The 13,598-nt window shown below is 42.0% G+C and overlaps 2 protein-coding genes across 2 annotated transcripts; one reads left to right on the plus strand and one right to left on the minus strand.

Annotated features, from left to right (window-relative positions):
* Window positions 1–173: 173 nt before the first annotated feature.
* TIMM8B (translocase of inner mitochondrial membrane 8 homolog B) lies at window positions 174–2,161 on the minus strand. The gene is made up of 2 exons (XM_010986098.3): window positions 2,019–2,161; window positions 174–568 (listed from the first exon to the last, which is right to left on the minus strand). The coding sequence occupies exons 1-2, from the start codon at window positions 2,145–2,147 to the stop codon at window positions 401–403; spliced, it is 297 nt and encodes a 98-aa protein (XP_010984400.2). The 5' UTR covers window positions 2,148–2,161; the 3' UTR covers window positions 174–400.
* A 3-nt stretch (window positions 2,162–2,164) lies between these two features.
* On the plus strand, window positions 2,165–12,084 carry SDHD (succinate dehydrogenase complex subunit D). The gene is made up of 4 exons (XM_010986089.3): window positions 2,165–2,321; window positions 4,911–5,027; window positions 6,426–6,570; window positions 11,086–12,084. The coding sequence occupies exons 1-4, from the start codon at window positions 2,270–2,272 to the stop codon at window positions 11,249–11,251; spliced, it is 480 nt and encodes a 159-aa protein (XP_010984391.1). The 5' UTR covers window positions 2,165–2,269; the 3' UTR covers window positions 11,252–12,084.
* Window positions 12,085–13,598: the final 1,514 nt, after the last annotated feature.

The following is a 13,598-nucleotide window of genomic DNA, read 5'->3' on the forward strand; positions in this document are numbered from 1 at the left end:
CCTTAGGCTATGGCTTTGATGGTTCTCCTAGCCCACTTATATATGGCTTAGGGTGGCTCTTCAAAACTTAAGGGCTCCCATTTGCACTACTGGCCTTGGAACATACTTATCTGTGGTGTTCCTGCCATTCAGAGATCTATATATTAACTCCTAAAATGGATTAAAAAAAAGAGTTGGAGAATTCACATTTATTGAATAACTGTTGTGATACAAGGTAGAATTTCTGAATTCCAAATAAATTTCACTTTTTGAACATTTGATCTGTTACTTTTTAGCACCCACAGGCTTGATGACAGCCTGAAGTTGGCCTGACAGTGGGCTGACAACCTTCCCCCACTGGCCCTTCAGTCAGCTTAATAACCAGTCCTTTGCTGCTTCTGTCATTCTCCCAGGGGATGGCCTACTGCCCTCCTTTCTGTACAATCTGGGCAAACCGACTGGTGATGGCAAGAGTAGTGTCAATGAAGCGGTCCACACAGCTAGAGAGACAGTTTTCAGTGCGAGAGTCTAGGCGATTCCCTGGTTTCTCCACGCATTTATCCCAACATAGCTCCATGAAGTGATGCACCTAAGAGGAAAGAAAAATAGTAACCACTGGGGTCTGCAGATAGGCCTAACTCTGCCAGTTTTCTTATTTCCTTCCCATTTTTCTCCTTTTCTGTCCCCCGACTAAACCATTCTTTCAATTTCTTGATTTTCCTAATTCGCCACCAGTATGGCCCAGATCCTCATCCCTACACTGCAACAATCCTTATCTTTTCTATTTTTCTCCTTTGTAATGGAAAAAAAAGGGTATTTTCCATCAAGCAACCCCAGTGTCAGCTTAATGCATCAATTTCAATTTCTCTGTTAGTCACTCAGGGCACTCTTATACCCAATCCATACTGTTTCAATACACACTACTCAGCTTGACTCTTAATACTCCTGGAATGCCCTCCCTAAAGATTTTTCCAGAGTTCAAAGTATTACCTCCTGGAAAACAACTGTCAATTTCCTAAATCTGTCAAGTCCTTAATCAGATCCTAAAATTTCCGGCAGGATTAATACCTTCTTTTATATTTCCAGACTAGCACCAGTGTAAGCTGAGAAGCTGTACCAATGAACTCCCCCCAAACCACTGCACCCATTTCGTTCCAAACCTATTAACCTTTTCTGGGTGTCATGGAAATATCTGAAAATCTGGGACGGTTGGTTATGGACCCAATCTCCAGGAAAATGTACACGCAGGTACACACACAAAAATACGTGTGCACTCCCGTAACGTTCCGCAATAATTTCTAACCAGAATTCATGCTACTTATCCTCCGCGACCCCTCCCCTTCCCACCATACCCACTCACCCTCTAAAGAGGGGAATCACCTTTTACCGAGGACGTAAGTGTTTTCGGAGGCTGGGTATTAAATAGTCAATCCTTTTTGCGGTACTAAAAGGTGACTGTCACCTCCGTTTAAGAGGCGGTTAAATAATTAGCCCAGGGTCATGCAGCTAGTAAAGGACCACGCCGGGTTTCGAAACATCTCTAAAAGGCTCCAACAGGCTTGTTCTAAGCTAACAGTCTAGACTGACTACTTCAGAGCCCACCTTTATCCAATAACGTTCTACTGCTCTACCGTTTCAAGTGCATTATCGCATATGATCCTCAACATCCAGGGAGGCAGCGGGTATTTCGTCTAGAGGCACGTGGCCTGTAAGGTGCAGAGACAGAATGAGAACCCGGATCTTCCAAACGCCAGCCCAGAGAGCTCGCCGCCGAACTAGGCTCCAGTGCTCTGGCGCCGCCCAAATCTTTCTTCTCTGCTTTACACCTTCTCTTTTCCCCACGCCGGGCTTGCTTAGCGGGTATCTGAGCACTACGGGTCACCAGCGGCAGGAGTGACTCGTTTCTTTTGAGGGGCACCGGGCACAGCAGGGCTGGAGCATCCGGCGGCCGCACCGCCCCACCAGCGTTCGGAGCTCCGCGGGCGCCTGGGACCTGTACTTCCCCTCCTTCCTCTTCACACCGGCCCCTGTCCCCGCACCTGTGCAGTGAACTGCGCCTTCTGCTGTTCGGCCGCCACGAGACGCTGCAACTCCGCTTCGTCCGCCTCCCCTAGCTCCGCCATCATCCGCGTCGGGCTCGGGACCTTCCAACCGGCGTGTGTGCGCATGCGCGGCGGGCACGCGCCGACCCCTGACTTCCGGTTCATCCTTTTCGTTGTTTTTTTCCGTCGTCGTGTTGTCGGATGACTGCTTCCGGGTGGCTGGATGACCTTGAGCCTTCAGGAGCGAGATGGCGGCTCTCTGGAGGCTGAGTGTCCTCTGCGGTGCCCGAGGAGGCGCAGGTGAGGGGTCCTGGCAGCCGGAGGTTCTTAGCACAGCCTCCAGCCGGGGAAAGGGACGCGGTGAGGACTCGTCTGCTGGGTGGATCCCTTCTCCTTCCCTTTGACTGCTCTGGCTCCTAAACTACAATAGTGACCAGCGTTGCCTGCGCGCCAGGTGTCCACCCCAGCGCATGTGTCCCCTGCGCCGGGCTGACGTGGTGCTGGGGTAATCTGAGAGCTCCTTCTGGAAGGTATAATCCTGCTGAAGCTATTCATTTGAGTTCTCTTTTTCACCGAGTTCGCTGTCTTTAGAATGCTCTCACCTGGAATCGGAGAAGTGTTAGGATCTAAGTCCCAGTGCCTGGTCTTGCCCATTTTCCCTGGAGTTCAGTTCGATAATTGTTGAACTGGGCATTTGTGTTCTACAGGTACTGTAGTATGCTTGGAATATAAATATGACTAAAACGTAGTTCTAGCCCTCAAAGAGTTCTCCCTTTAGTAGGGAGAAACACATATAAGCATAATTTAACATAAAGTAAAAACTCTTGTGCTGTACGTATGTGTGTATGCCAGTCCAGAGGAAGAATATATTAGCCCTTTGTTTTGGAAGGATTACCGTGTCTCGGTTCCTGAAGGAGGTGTGCCTGATTTATTTAAGTCTTGAGGGTTAGGAAGGCCCCAGGAAGAAGGGCATTACAGTTAGGGCTACCGGGATGCGCAAAAGCAATGATGAAGGTGTAGAAACTGCTTGGTATGAGAGAAAACAAATTAGTTATTATTAGAGCGTGAAGCTTAATTAAGGTGAGGCATGAGAGATGATTCTGGAAAGTTGAACTGAAATTACATCACAGAAGAGCTTCACCTGGTAAGAAGTACGCATTTTACCTGGTGTGAAGGGGAGCCGTTGAAAGATTTGACATAGATTTGCAGTTTAGATTGACCACTTTAGTAACATTTTGGATGTTGGCCACATGGAAAATGGAGCAGGCTAAGACGTATTTCAGGGAGACCAGATAAGACACTGTTGTAGTAGTCCAGGCAAGGATGGTGAGGTCCTGAACTTGGAAAGTAGCACAGAAGAGAAGATTATCTCAAGAAATGTTAAGGAGATACATCAGTATGATTTGGCAGTTGACTGAATACAGAGGGAAAGTCCTACATGACGTCCAGGTTTCTGTGTTAGGTTGCAGAGTGGCTGGGATGTCATTAAATAAAGTGGGGAGCATGCAAATGGGAGACAAGTTTGAATGAGAAAGTGAGTTGAAGGGAGATTTTCGTTTTTGGCGTGGTAGGTAAGTTTGAGAACCATGTTCGGTATCTTAGGGGAGAGGCCTTGCAGGCACTTACACTTCTGAAACTCTGGAGCAGTATCAGGGCTGAAGATACATAATTGGATGTCATCAGTTTAAAGGCAGTAGAAGCTGAGTAGACAAAATCTCTAGGGATGGGCATAAGAAGCCAGGAGAACAATGGGCAGATGATAGAATCCGGGACAAACATTTAAGCGTGGATGTAGGAGGAGACTAATATATAATGGTCAGAGACTCAAGGGAGAAGTAGGAGAGAGTTGTGTCAGAGAAAAGAAGGGGGGAAAGGCCAGCAATGCCAGGTGATGCAGAAAGACCCAGTAAGATGAAGACTGAACAGTGCCTGTTGGATGTGGCCATGTGGAGACCATTGACAACTTACCAAAGCTGTTTTGGTGGGGATAAAACAAGTTGCAGAGTCGAAGAATGATAGGGAAGTGAGGAAATCGAGGTGATTTAGACAACTTTGAAGAAGCATGGTGTTGGAAAGAGAAGAAAGGGCAGGGGAAGAGTGCATGGACATTAGCTAGAGGACACAGGGTCAAGGGAATGTTAAGTATAGTACGTCAGATGAGGGCAAATGGTCCATAGGAAGGAAGGAGAGATTAAAGATACAGGAGAGAAATTACCTTTTATTGAGTGATTGTAACATTCTGGGAATTATGCTGAACATTTTACATGTGTTATTTAGTTTTCAAGAGACTATTATGAAGTAAGTAGTAGTGTTTGCATTTCACAAATGACAGTGAGGCTTGGAGAGCCTATTTAACTTAAATGCTCATCGTATCACAGCCAATATTGGTAGGGTTGGGTGAATTTAGGTCTGCCTGTTTTTTAACCAAGAGACAAGATCTATAGGAGGACTGAAAGGGGTGGGTTCAAGAATGCAAGCAGAGAAATTCATCATGGAAAGGAGGGTGGTATTTCCCAAACTGAATTACTTGAGATCAAAGACTTTGTCTTTTATCTCTCTTGCTCCAGTGCAGAGCACAATCTTGCAGGTAGTAAGTATTTGTTGGATGAATAGATGAATAAATGGGAGGCGAAAGGAGCTATAATTTATTTATTTTTTAATTAGTAAAAGTGAAGCCCTTTTATGGAAGTGTTCATTGATTTTTCAGTCTTTCAGTGGCAACTTAGTTGACCTCACAGCAGCCCAGTGAAACAGGTGCTGTCCTCATTTTACAGATGAGATGATTATTCCCCATTTAGGGTTAAATAGCTTGCCTGTGGTCATTTAGAAAGTCTGTCATTCACGTTAAAGGAGAGGTGTTTATGATACCCCTAATGTCTCTTTCCTCAGCTCTGCTCCTCCGAACCCCAGTGGTCAGACCCGCTCACGTCTCAGCGTTTCTCCAGGACCGACCTAGCCCAGGATGGTGTGGAGTGCAGCACATCCACCTGTCACCCAGCCGTCACTGTATGTTTTCTCCATTGCTGCTGCCTTCTGGGCTCTGTCCATCTTCGTCTCGGCTGATTGTCATGCCATTGGCAGGACTTGCTGTCAGTGGGAGGAACTCTTGTGTCCTACTCTGTTAAAAGAGGACAGACCTAGCCTACACCTTTGCCAGCATAGGTTGAATGATGTCATTTACACTCATACAGAACCTTCTGGTCTAAGTCTTTTTAAAATTTTTAACTTTTTAAAAAAGAAAATAGCTCTGTAGGAAGACTGTTCAATATAGTTTAATTACCCTTATTTATTTAGTGGTTGGAGAAGAGCCAGGTAGAGTAATTTAGAATAGCAGACAGTTTACAAAGTCACGCATAGTTATAGCTGTAATTGACATTTATTTTTATTTAGGTTGATAGTAAAATCATAAGCCATTTCTTGGATGACTAATGTTTAGATATTATTAAAATTAGTCTTAGAAAATCTGTAAGTGAATAATGAGTTAGCTATTTCTAAAGTCTAAAAAGGTCAATATTTTACAGAGATAAAGACTTCTCTTGATTCTTACGTCAGACACTTGTAGTTGCATCTGAGTTATGAGAAGTTAGGCAAGTAAATTTTTTCTGCTTTTTAGAATTATTTTATCTTTGAAAAGTTTTTGTTTCTGAACTTCGCTTTGTTCAGTTAGATTTAGCAGAGTGGTTTTAATTTGGAATGCATGGGACTGAAGGAAAGCCCCCAAAATTGTAAGCAGAGTTTTTAATGCATACATATCCATGTTTCCTAGGAAGTAGCTCCATCCTTTCATTAGATACCCACAGCAGTAAGTAACCCAAAAAAGAGTCTCTCGAAGAGATATTTAAAGACCATTTTATTTTTCCCTAGTTTAAAAGAAGTTTTTATGTTCCATATCTTTTGGGGGCTGTTTATAAGTAACAGGACCAAAGAAGAACCATGATCCTAAAAGCTGACATTAGAGCTTTGCTTCTCTTTGAATTGACTGGTTTTATTTTGTTTTGGGAAGGTTTTTAATATTACTTAACTTACAAATAATTAGATGTATATAAAAGAGTAATGTTTTAAAGGAATTCCTCAGGTGTCACCAACTTATATTCATAAGGTCCATTATACCGAAGTCCAAGATTGGTAATTCTGCAGAGATATTTTGTCCATTTCTTGCCTGTAAGCAAAGTGGACCTGTCTTCTACGCAGTATATGTAGGTGTTGAGACACCCTGTGCTGAAAGACTTCAAAGAAAGGAGATAGCATCTCTCTCACTTTCTTTAGCTTACCCTCTTTATGTTCAGAGTTAAGTCTTAAATGCATTCCGTTTGCCACTCTATCTGTTTGGTTTATTTTGTGGCAAATATTGAGCTGTGTGTTTCCCCCTGCAACTCTTATAAATCTGGTCCTTCCTCTCCACAGCTGGTTCCAAAGCTGCATCTCTCCACTGGACTAGTGAGAGGGTGGTCAGCGTGTTGCTCCTGGGCCTGCTTCCAGCTGCTTATTTGAATCCTTGCTCTGCGATGGACTACTCCCTGGCTGCAGCCCTCAGTCTCCACAGTCACTGGCAAGTACAGCGGTCCTTTCAGTATTACAGTGTCTGCTTAGGTGGTTTATTGTGAGCCTGTCTCACTATTGCATACGAGGGAGAAGTTGATGAGATTCTCAAGACTTGAAGAGAACATTAAAACATATAAACTATTAAAACATATTAAAGCTATTAAAACATTAAAACATATAAACCATTAGTATGCCCAGATTTATGTATCCATGTGCCTATTCGAAGTCTTCACTTCCATACTGACTCGGCATTTTGAAGATCGCATGTTATAACCCTGAGTTCCTGAGCTCCCCCACATCTCTCCCTCCGGTGTCCTTGCCCATCTGAATTAATGGCATTTCTGTTCTTCTGTTTGTTCAAGCCCCATATTTGGTCATCATCCTTGATTCCAGAAGCAGTCTCCTAACTGGTCCCCTTTCTGTCTGTTCTCAACACAGCAGCCCCTGTGATCCTGTTAAAATATTAAGTCAAGTCAAGACATTTCCCTGCTTGTAACCCTTCACTGTCTCCTCATCTTCCTCAGACTAAACGTCTGAGTTCTTACAGTGGGCTACAGACTCTGCGTGGCCTGGCCGCCGCATCGTCAGTGACTCTTTCCCTCGTTCACACTGGCCTCCTTGATAAATCTCAAACTCACCAGCGACACTCCAGGCCTCAGGGCTTTACTCTCACTCTTCCTTCCCCCTGAAGCTCTGTTTCTAGTGATGTACTTGGCTTGTTCTCTCATTTCCTTCACATCTTAAATGCTGCCTTCTCAATGGCGCTGCTTCTCATCACTTACTCAAAGTGACGGTGTCTTTCCCAACATTGCTTATCCCTCTCCCCTGTCTTAATTGTCTCAGTAGCACTTAGTTTCTCCTAATATACTTCATCATCTATTTATTGTTTTGTATATTCCTTGTCTCCCCTCATGAGGATGAAAGCACAGGTACAGAAAATCACAAGAATCAAATCTATGGCATAATGAATTATTATAACAGCAGTTCCACCCAGGTCAAGAAACTTTGCCACCCGCCCCAGAATCCTCTTCCTTGTGTCCTGTCCCGGGAACAACTTTATTCTGATTTTTATAACAATCATTTCCTTACATTTCATCATGGTTTTATTACCCAAATTGCATCCCTAGACACTGTCGTTCAGCTTTGCCTTTTTTAGAAAAAAAAAAAAATGAATTGGATTTTTGACTGTTTTTATTTATTGTTGTATCTTTAGTGCCTAGGCACTGAGCTCTAAGTAAATGTTTATTGAATGAATGAATTTTCAATTTGTGTTTATTTTATCCTTTGTATGTTAGACTTTCTAAGTTAATGAAGCTTCTAGGAAGTTTGTTAATAACAGCTGGGTTCCTTGAGTTGTTCATTTTATGTTGTTTTGCAAGGACAGTATGCTGTCATGGTTGGGGGAGATGTTTTTGGATTGTCTGAACTGAAAGGACTTAAGTGAGTATTTTAACCAAACCTGTTACTTTACAATTGAGTAGCTAAACCCCAGGGAAGTTAAGTAACTCAGAATAGTTTTCTAGTATCAAAGGGGATTTTGCTTACCTAGTGTTCTTGGGTTGGTTAGGAGAATCACCCTTTAACCAGACAGACCTTTCAAAATAAAGGATTTCCAGTTCCATATGAAATACTAGATCACAAGCATAGTAATATTTCTCTAATGTGTGTTTCTTGGAAGGAGATCTAGCCAAATTGATGAGAAATCAGAGTAAGGATAATTCTAAAGTAGTACATTTAAAAAATTGCAGTTGACTTGTCCACTTACCTCATGGGTTCTCTCTTCCTTTTCACACACACACACACAAAACGACTTGAAAGAGTTGTCTGTAATTGTGCACTAGTTCCTTAGCATCCAATCTCTCTTAACCCACATTAATTGGGCTTTTATTCCAACTGTTTAACTGAAGTCACTGTTATCAAAATCACCAAAGACCTTCATTTTTCCAAGTCCAGTTTTTAATTCTTTGTCCTCCACTTACTTGAACTCTTACTTAGCATTCAACTTAATTGACCTTTCCTTCCTTCCGTAAGTCATTTCCCTTTGGCTTCCTAGATGTCCTACTCACCTTGCTTTCTTCCACCTCACCAGCTCTACCTTCGGAGTCTCCTCTGCCAGCTCCTTCCCCTCTTGCTGATCTCTGACTGTAAAGGTCTGAACTCCGGACTCAGTCTTGGCTTTATTAAATCTCTTTGTCTATGTGCCTTCCCAAGGTGAACTCAGATCAGACCTCTTTTCCTGAGCCGCAGACTCGTATTTCCAGTTGTGTAACTGACACATCCACTTGAATGTTTAATAGTCATCCCATATTTAACATTGCCGGAAGTTGCTCTTTTTTGCCTCGTATCTCTCTTGATTTCCTTTCCTCTCAAAATCTCCCTCTCTCCTGTTCTTCCCTAACTCAATTAAATGTAGTTGCTCAAGCCAAAGTCCAGCAGTCATTCTAGATATTTCTTTTTGTCTTACATCACAACCAGTCCATCAGCTCTTTCTCTCCTTAAAACAAAGCCCGAATTGTCACTTCACACCATCTTTCCTGTCACCAGCCTAGGTCAAGCCAGCAGTCTTGCCTGGGCTACTTCAGTTGCCTCCTAACTAGCTTTGTTTCTCTTCTTGCCCACCTTCTGCCTGCTCTGTCCATTCACCATGTACAGCCAGAGCGATCTTTTTAAAAGGTAAAATTACATTTATCCAAAGAAGATAAGCAAATGGCAAATAGGCACATGAAAAAATGCTCAACGTTCTTTGTTATTAGAGAAATACAAATCAAAGCCACATTGAGAAAAAGAATATGAAAACGAATATATGTATGTCTGTGCATGACTGGGACACTGTGCTGTACACCAGAAATTGACACACTGTAACTCACTGTACTTCAATTAAAAAAAAAAAAAAGCCACGGTGATCTCAGGTGCACGACTTCACGCCTACTAGCATGGCTGTAATAAAAAAGATGGACAATAAGGAGTGTTCCAAGAGTGTGGAGAAGCTGGAGTCCTCATATATTTCTGCTGGGTATGTAAAATGTGGTGCAGCTACTTTGGAAAACAGTTTGGCAGGTCCAACAAAGAGTTGTTACAACAAAGAGCTATAATATGAGTTAGCATATTATAAAAGAGTTACTGTATGACTCAGCAGTACCTCCCAAAATTGAAAACATGTTCCCATCCACACACAGATTTGTACAGATCATAGTGGTGGTGTTTGTAATAGGCAAAAAGTGGAAACAATCCAGATGTCTCTCAGTTGATCAGTTGATGCATAGCTAAACAAAATGTGATGTATTTTTACAGAGGAATATTATTTGGACATAACAAAGGAACGAAGTGCTGATACCTGCCACAACGTGGATGAACCTTGAAAACGTTATGCTAGGGAAAGGAAACTTAACACAAAAGGCCACATAGTACGTGACTCCATTTATGTACAATGCCCTGAATAGGCAAGTCCGTAGAGACAGAAAACAAATTAGTGATTGGGCAATAGACTCGAGGGTGCAGGGTTTATTCTGAGGGTGATGAAACTATTCTGGGGTTAAACAGTGATGGTGTTGCCCAATCCGAGAGTATACTAAAAACCACAGAGTTGTTCCTTTTGTGGTATGTGAATTATATCTCAATAAAACTGTTATTTAAAAAAAGCAAAATTAGGTCACTCCTTACTTGGGTCCCTCCCTACTTGAAGCACTTCTGTGGTTTCCCTTATAGTTCAAGTCAAAGTCAAAGTCCTTATCATGACCCTCAAGGCCTATGTGATCTGTCCCTGCCTTTTGCTCTCCCTGCTCTCCAGCCACATAACCTCGTTACTATTGCTTGAAGGAGCCAGGGTTTGCAGGGTTCTTCTCATTCAAGCCATCCTTTCTGAGGCTTCCTATTCTGTTTCTTCCTAGCATGTGTCTGCTTTTTCTTTCTTCACTAGAATGTGTGTTCCGTAAGCTCAGGAATGCTGTCTAATTTGCTGTACTCCCAACATATGTAACAGATTCTGGCACATAGTATCTGCTAAATAAATTCCTTTTTTTTTTTTTTTGCCTATATTTATTTATTTATTTATTTGAGAACTCCTCTCAGCGGGTTTTTATTTTATTTTTTAACATTTTTTATTGAGTTATAGTCATTTTACAATGTTGTGTCAAATTCCAGTGTAGAGTACAATTTTCCCGTTATACATAAACATACATATATTCATTGTCACATTTATTTTCGCAATAAATTCCTTTTGAATTAATGAAAACCTCTGTAGACCATTTGTTTTGGTTTTGTAAAAAAAAACCAAGATTTTCTAAAGAGAGTAGCAGTTCGTTACTGTCTCTGATACAAATGACTTGGAAAATGAAGTCTGAAGAATAGAAGGAAGTCTGTGTTTATTATGTTATTAGAAAGTGCTTGATTCCTTCATTTTGGTTTATGATTCTTGTTACTAGGAGTTTGGCATTTTGACCGTGACTATTTTCTGCAGTCAGGTTAACCGTATAGCCTTCACTTGCGGTTTTTCATTTGTACCGTGATTTGTTTTGTTCTTCAGGGGCATCGGACAAGTTGTTACCGACTATGTTCGAGGAGACACATTGCAGAAAACCGCCAAGGCAGGCCTCCTGATGCTCTCAGCTCTCACCTTTGCTGGGCTTTGCTATTTCAACTACCATGACGTGGGTATCTGCAGAGCTGTCGCTATGCTGTGGAAGCTGTGACCTTTTAGACTTAACGCTTTGAGAATTGATTGTATACCTCCTTGCCTCTGCTCTGTCATGCCGTTCAGCTCACAATAAGAAGGAAATTACAGATAAGTCCACTGGGGAGACAGACCTCTTCTCCTGATCACCTGGTTATTTTTAGAATTTGATCTCTGAGGAAAGATTTGAGAGGAATTGCATCCCAGAGATGGGGAGGCTGAGTTCTGTATTCCGGGGAGTTAACGGGGCTGTCTCTCAGCTTCTCTCAAGACTCACCGTATAACTAAACATTGCATATGAGCTTTTGCCTTTTAATTTTATCAGACTCTTAAAGGGAATTCAGCTTTATCACTGTCAGTATCTGATCAAACGTCTGTATTTGTCCTAGGATGCTGGAGAAAGGGAAAGACTGTTAATTCATAAGTAAAGACTTTGCAGAAAATTAGACAGTGTTTAATTTTTGAAAACTTCCCCTGACCCTGTTCAGTCAATACCAGTTATTGATGGTTACATGTCCTAGGGAAATTTTAAAAGTAGGAAATACTAATATTTCAATTACTAATTTCTAAATCCTAGGGAGAAAAGCCTGGAGAGTTTCTGAATATAGAGAAGTTCCATGTAGGGAAGAGGTCCCTTTATAGATGTATCAGAATATTCCACATTCTAGACTGGGACTTAATCCTCAGATGTGTTTATTTTACTTGTCCTGAAATAATTTGTCCACAAATACAAATTATCAGTAATTGTTGTTTTCTCACAGTGGGAATCTCTAATGTGAAAAGGTATTCTATTAAGATAAAGTTTTTTTAAAAATAAAATGCTGTATAATAAAAATGTATTCTACTCTTTTATGTCTCAATTGTCCTTAGTCTTATTCAGTAGAACTGAGTGTCTGTTGCATCTACAGTACTGAAACAGGAATGAGTGTTTAAATTTCCTTCTGGAGCTTAGCAGTTCGGTAAATCAGACACAAAGTACTGTAATACAAAAATGACTTACCTGTAACAGGCAGAAATATACTGAGTCTAAGCCATTTGATAAGCATAGAGAAATAAGACTAAATCGTAGGAATTAGAATGAGGTCCAGATTGTGGTGTTCTGTGAATGCCAGCCTTTGGAATTCCAATTATATTCTGTATGCAGTTAGTCTGATCTAAGGGATGAGTGTGAGGCATGCTGGTTTGTTTCTCCTGGATCACAGAGAAGCTGGGACTTGGTGCATGTCACTCACTGAGGACCTCGCTGGACAGCTGAGGCAAAGTTGAAGGGGAGCTGGCTAGAAGGGTGTGTTCAGGAATGTCTATGCTAGAGGTTAAAGATAAGATATCCCTAACGTATTTATGGCCTTGTAGGATATTCAGTTGTGTATTAAGTGTTTAGGAAGAGGTGATTAATTCTGTTTTGGGGCAGGTTAAAGGTCTCAAAAGGGAATGATGCCTGAATAGCAGTGGTTGACCAAGGAGTGGTGGTGGTGGGAGCCAGGAGGAGTATCTTATTACTGACATTGTTTAGAATTGGTGATACATGATGATGATAAAAAGTGGACCGACCTTTAGTCAATTTTATTATTGTTTTAAAATTCTCCCCTTTGGTGTCATTCCACCCCCAACCCCCAGTACCCCACTGCGGTAAAGGGGAGTGGTGAAATGGGAGGGCAGTAACTGGGTGACGTGGGCCTCCTGTATCACTAGTACCATCAGATCCTAGTCTGGATTTGGAAGGGTTTCTAATGCTAATTAGCTTCCTTAGATGGTGATTGAGATGTTGGAGTGGAGGCTGGCTGGGTACTGCCTGCCCCAGGTCCCTGTTAGTTTTGTAATTAGGTTTCAGCTGAGCTGTCACTTTGAAAGATCATTGGGTTGCTCTGAGCCGCTGCGACAGCAGGGAAAAATGAGGCAGGGGCTAACGGCAATAGGATGTTTCTGAGGTTAAGCTGGACATGATCACAATTGTGCTTCAGGAAGAATTTAAGCGACATTAAGAAGGTTGGTAAGCTGCAGGCAGAAGGCTGTGTAAAAAGAAATATGGAAGAAGGGGCCTGAACTCTGACGGTGGCAGTGGACAGCAGGAGTCAATTTCACAAGGTTGTCAAAGAAGTCAGAAACATTCACTCCTTTGATAGGTACTAAGTACCTTATGTGATTGGCATTCTGCCAGTACTGTGGATAAAGTGATAAGAATTTCTCTCCCCTTAAAAGGAATTCATAGTCTAGTTGGGACAACAGATAAATGATTGCAGTGCAGCTTAGTAAGTGCAATAATAGTTAAGCACATCAAGCGGTATTACAACAAAGGGTACAGTAAGAATTTGCTTGCAGATTTCCTGGGAGATGAGTTTTGACCTAGATTCTGAAAGACGAGCTGA

The sequence above is a fragment of the Camelus dromedarius genome, chromosome 34 (genome assembly GCF_036321535.1).
Source record: "Camelus dromedarius isolate mCamDro1 chromosome 34, mCamDro1.pat, whole genome shotgun sequence".
In the NCBI taxonomy this organism is placed as follows: Eukaryota; Metazoa; Chordata; class Mammalia; order Artiodactyla; family Camelidae; genus Camelus; species Camelus dromedarius.

Bases quoted from the DNA above. Each gene is read 5' to 3' on its own strand.
- SDHD (XM_010986089.3), top strand. From the start codon at position 2,270: ATGGCGGCTCTCTGGAGGCTGAGTGTCCTCTGCGGTGCCCGAGGAGGC. The intron at 2,322-4,910 runs GTGAGGGGTCCT...CTCTTTCCTCAG, and splicing joins CGGTGCCCGAGGAGGCGCAG to CTCTGCTCCTCCGAACCCCA. The intron at 5,028-6,425 runs GTATGTTTTCTC...TCCTCTCCACAG, and splicing joins CCTGTCACCCAGCCGTCACT to CTGGTTCCAAAGCTGCATCT.
- TIMM8B (XM_010986098.3), bottom strand. From the start codon at position 2,147: ATGCGCACACACGCCGGTTGGAAGGTCCCGAGCCCGACGCGGATGATG. The intron at 569-2,018 runs GTGCGGGGACAG...CTTTCCTCTTAG, and splicing joins AGGCGCAGTTCACTGCACAG to GTGCATCACTTCATGGAGCT.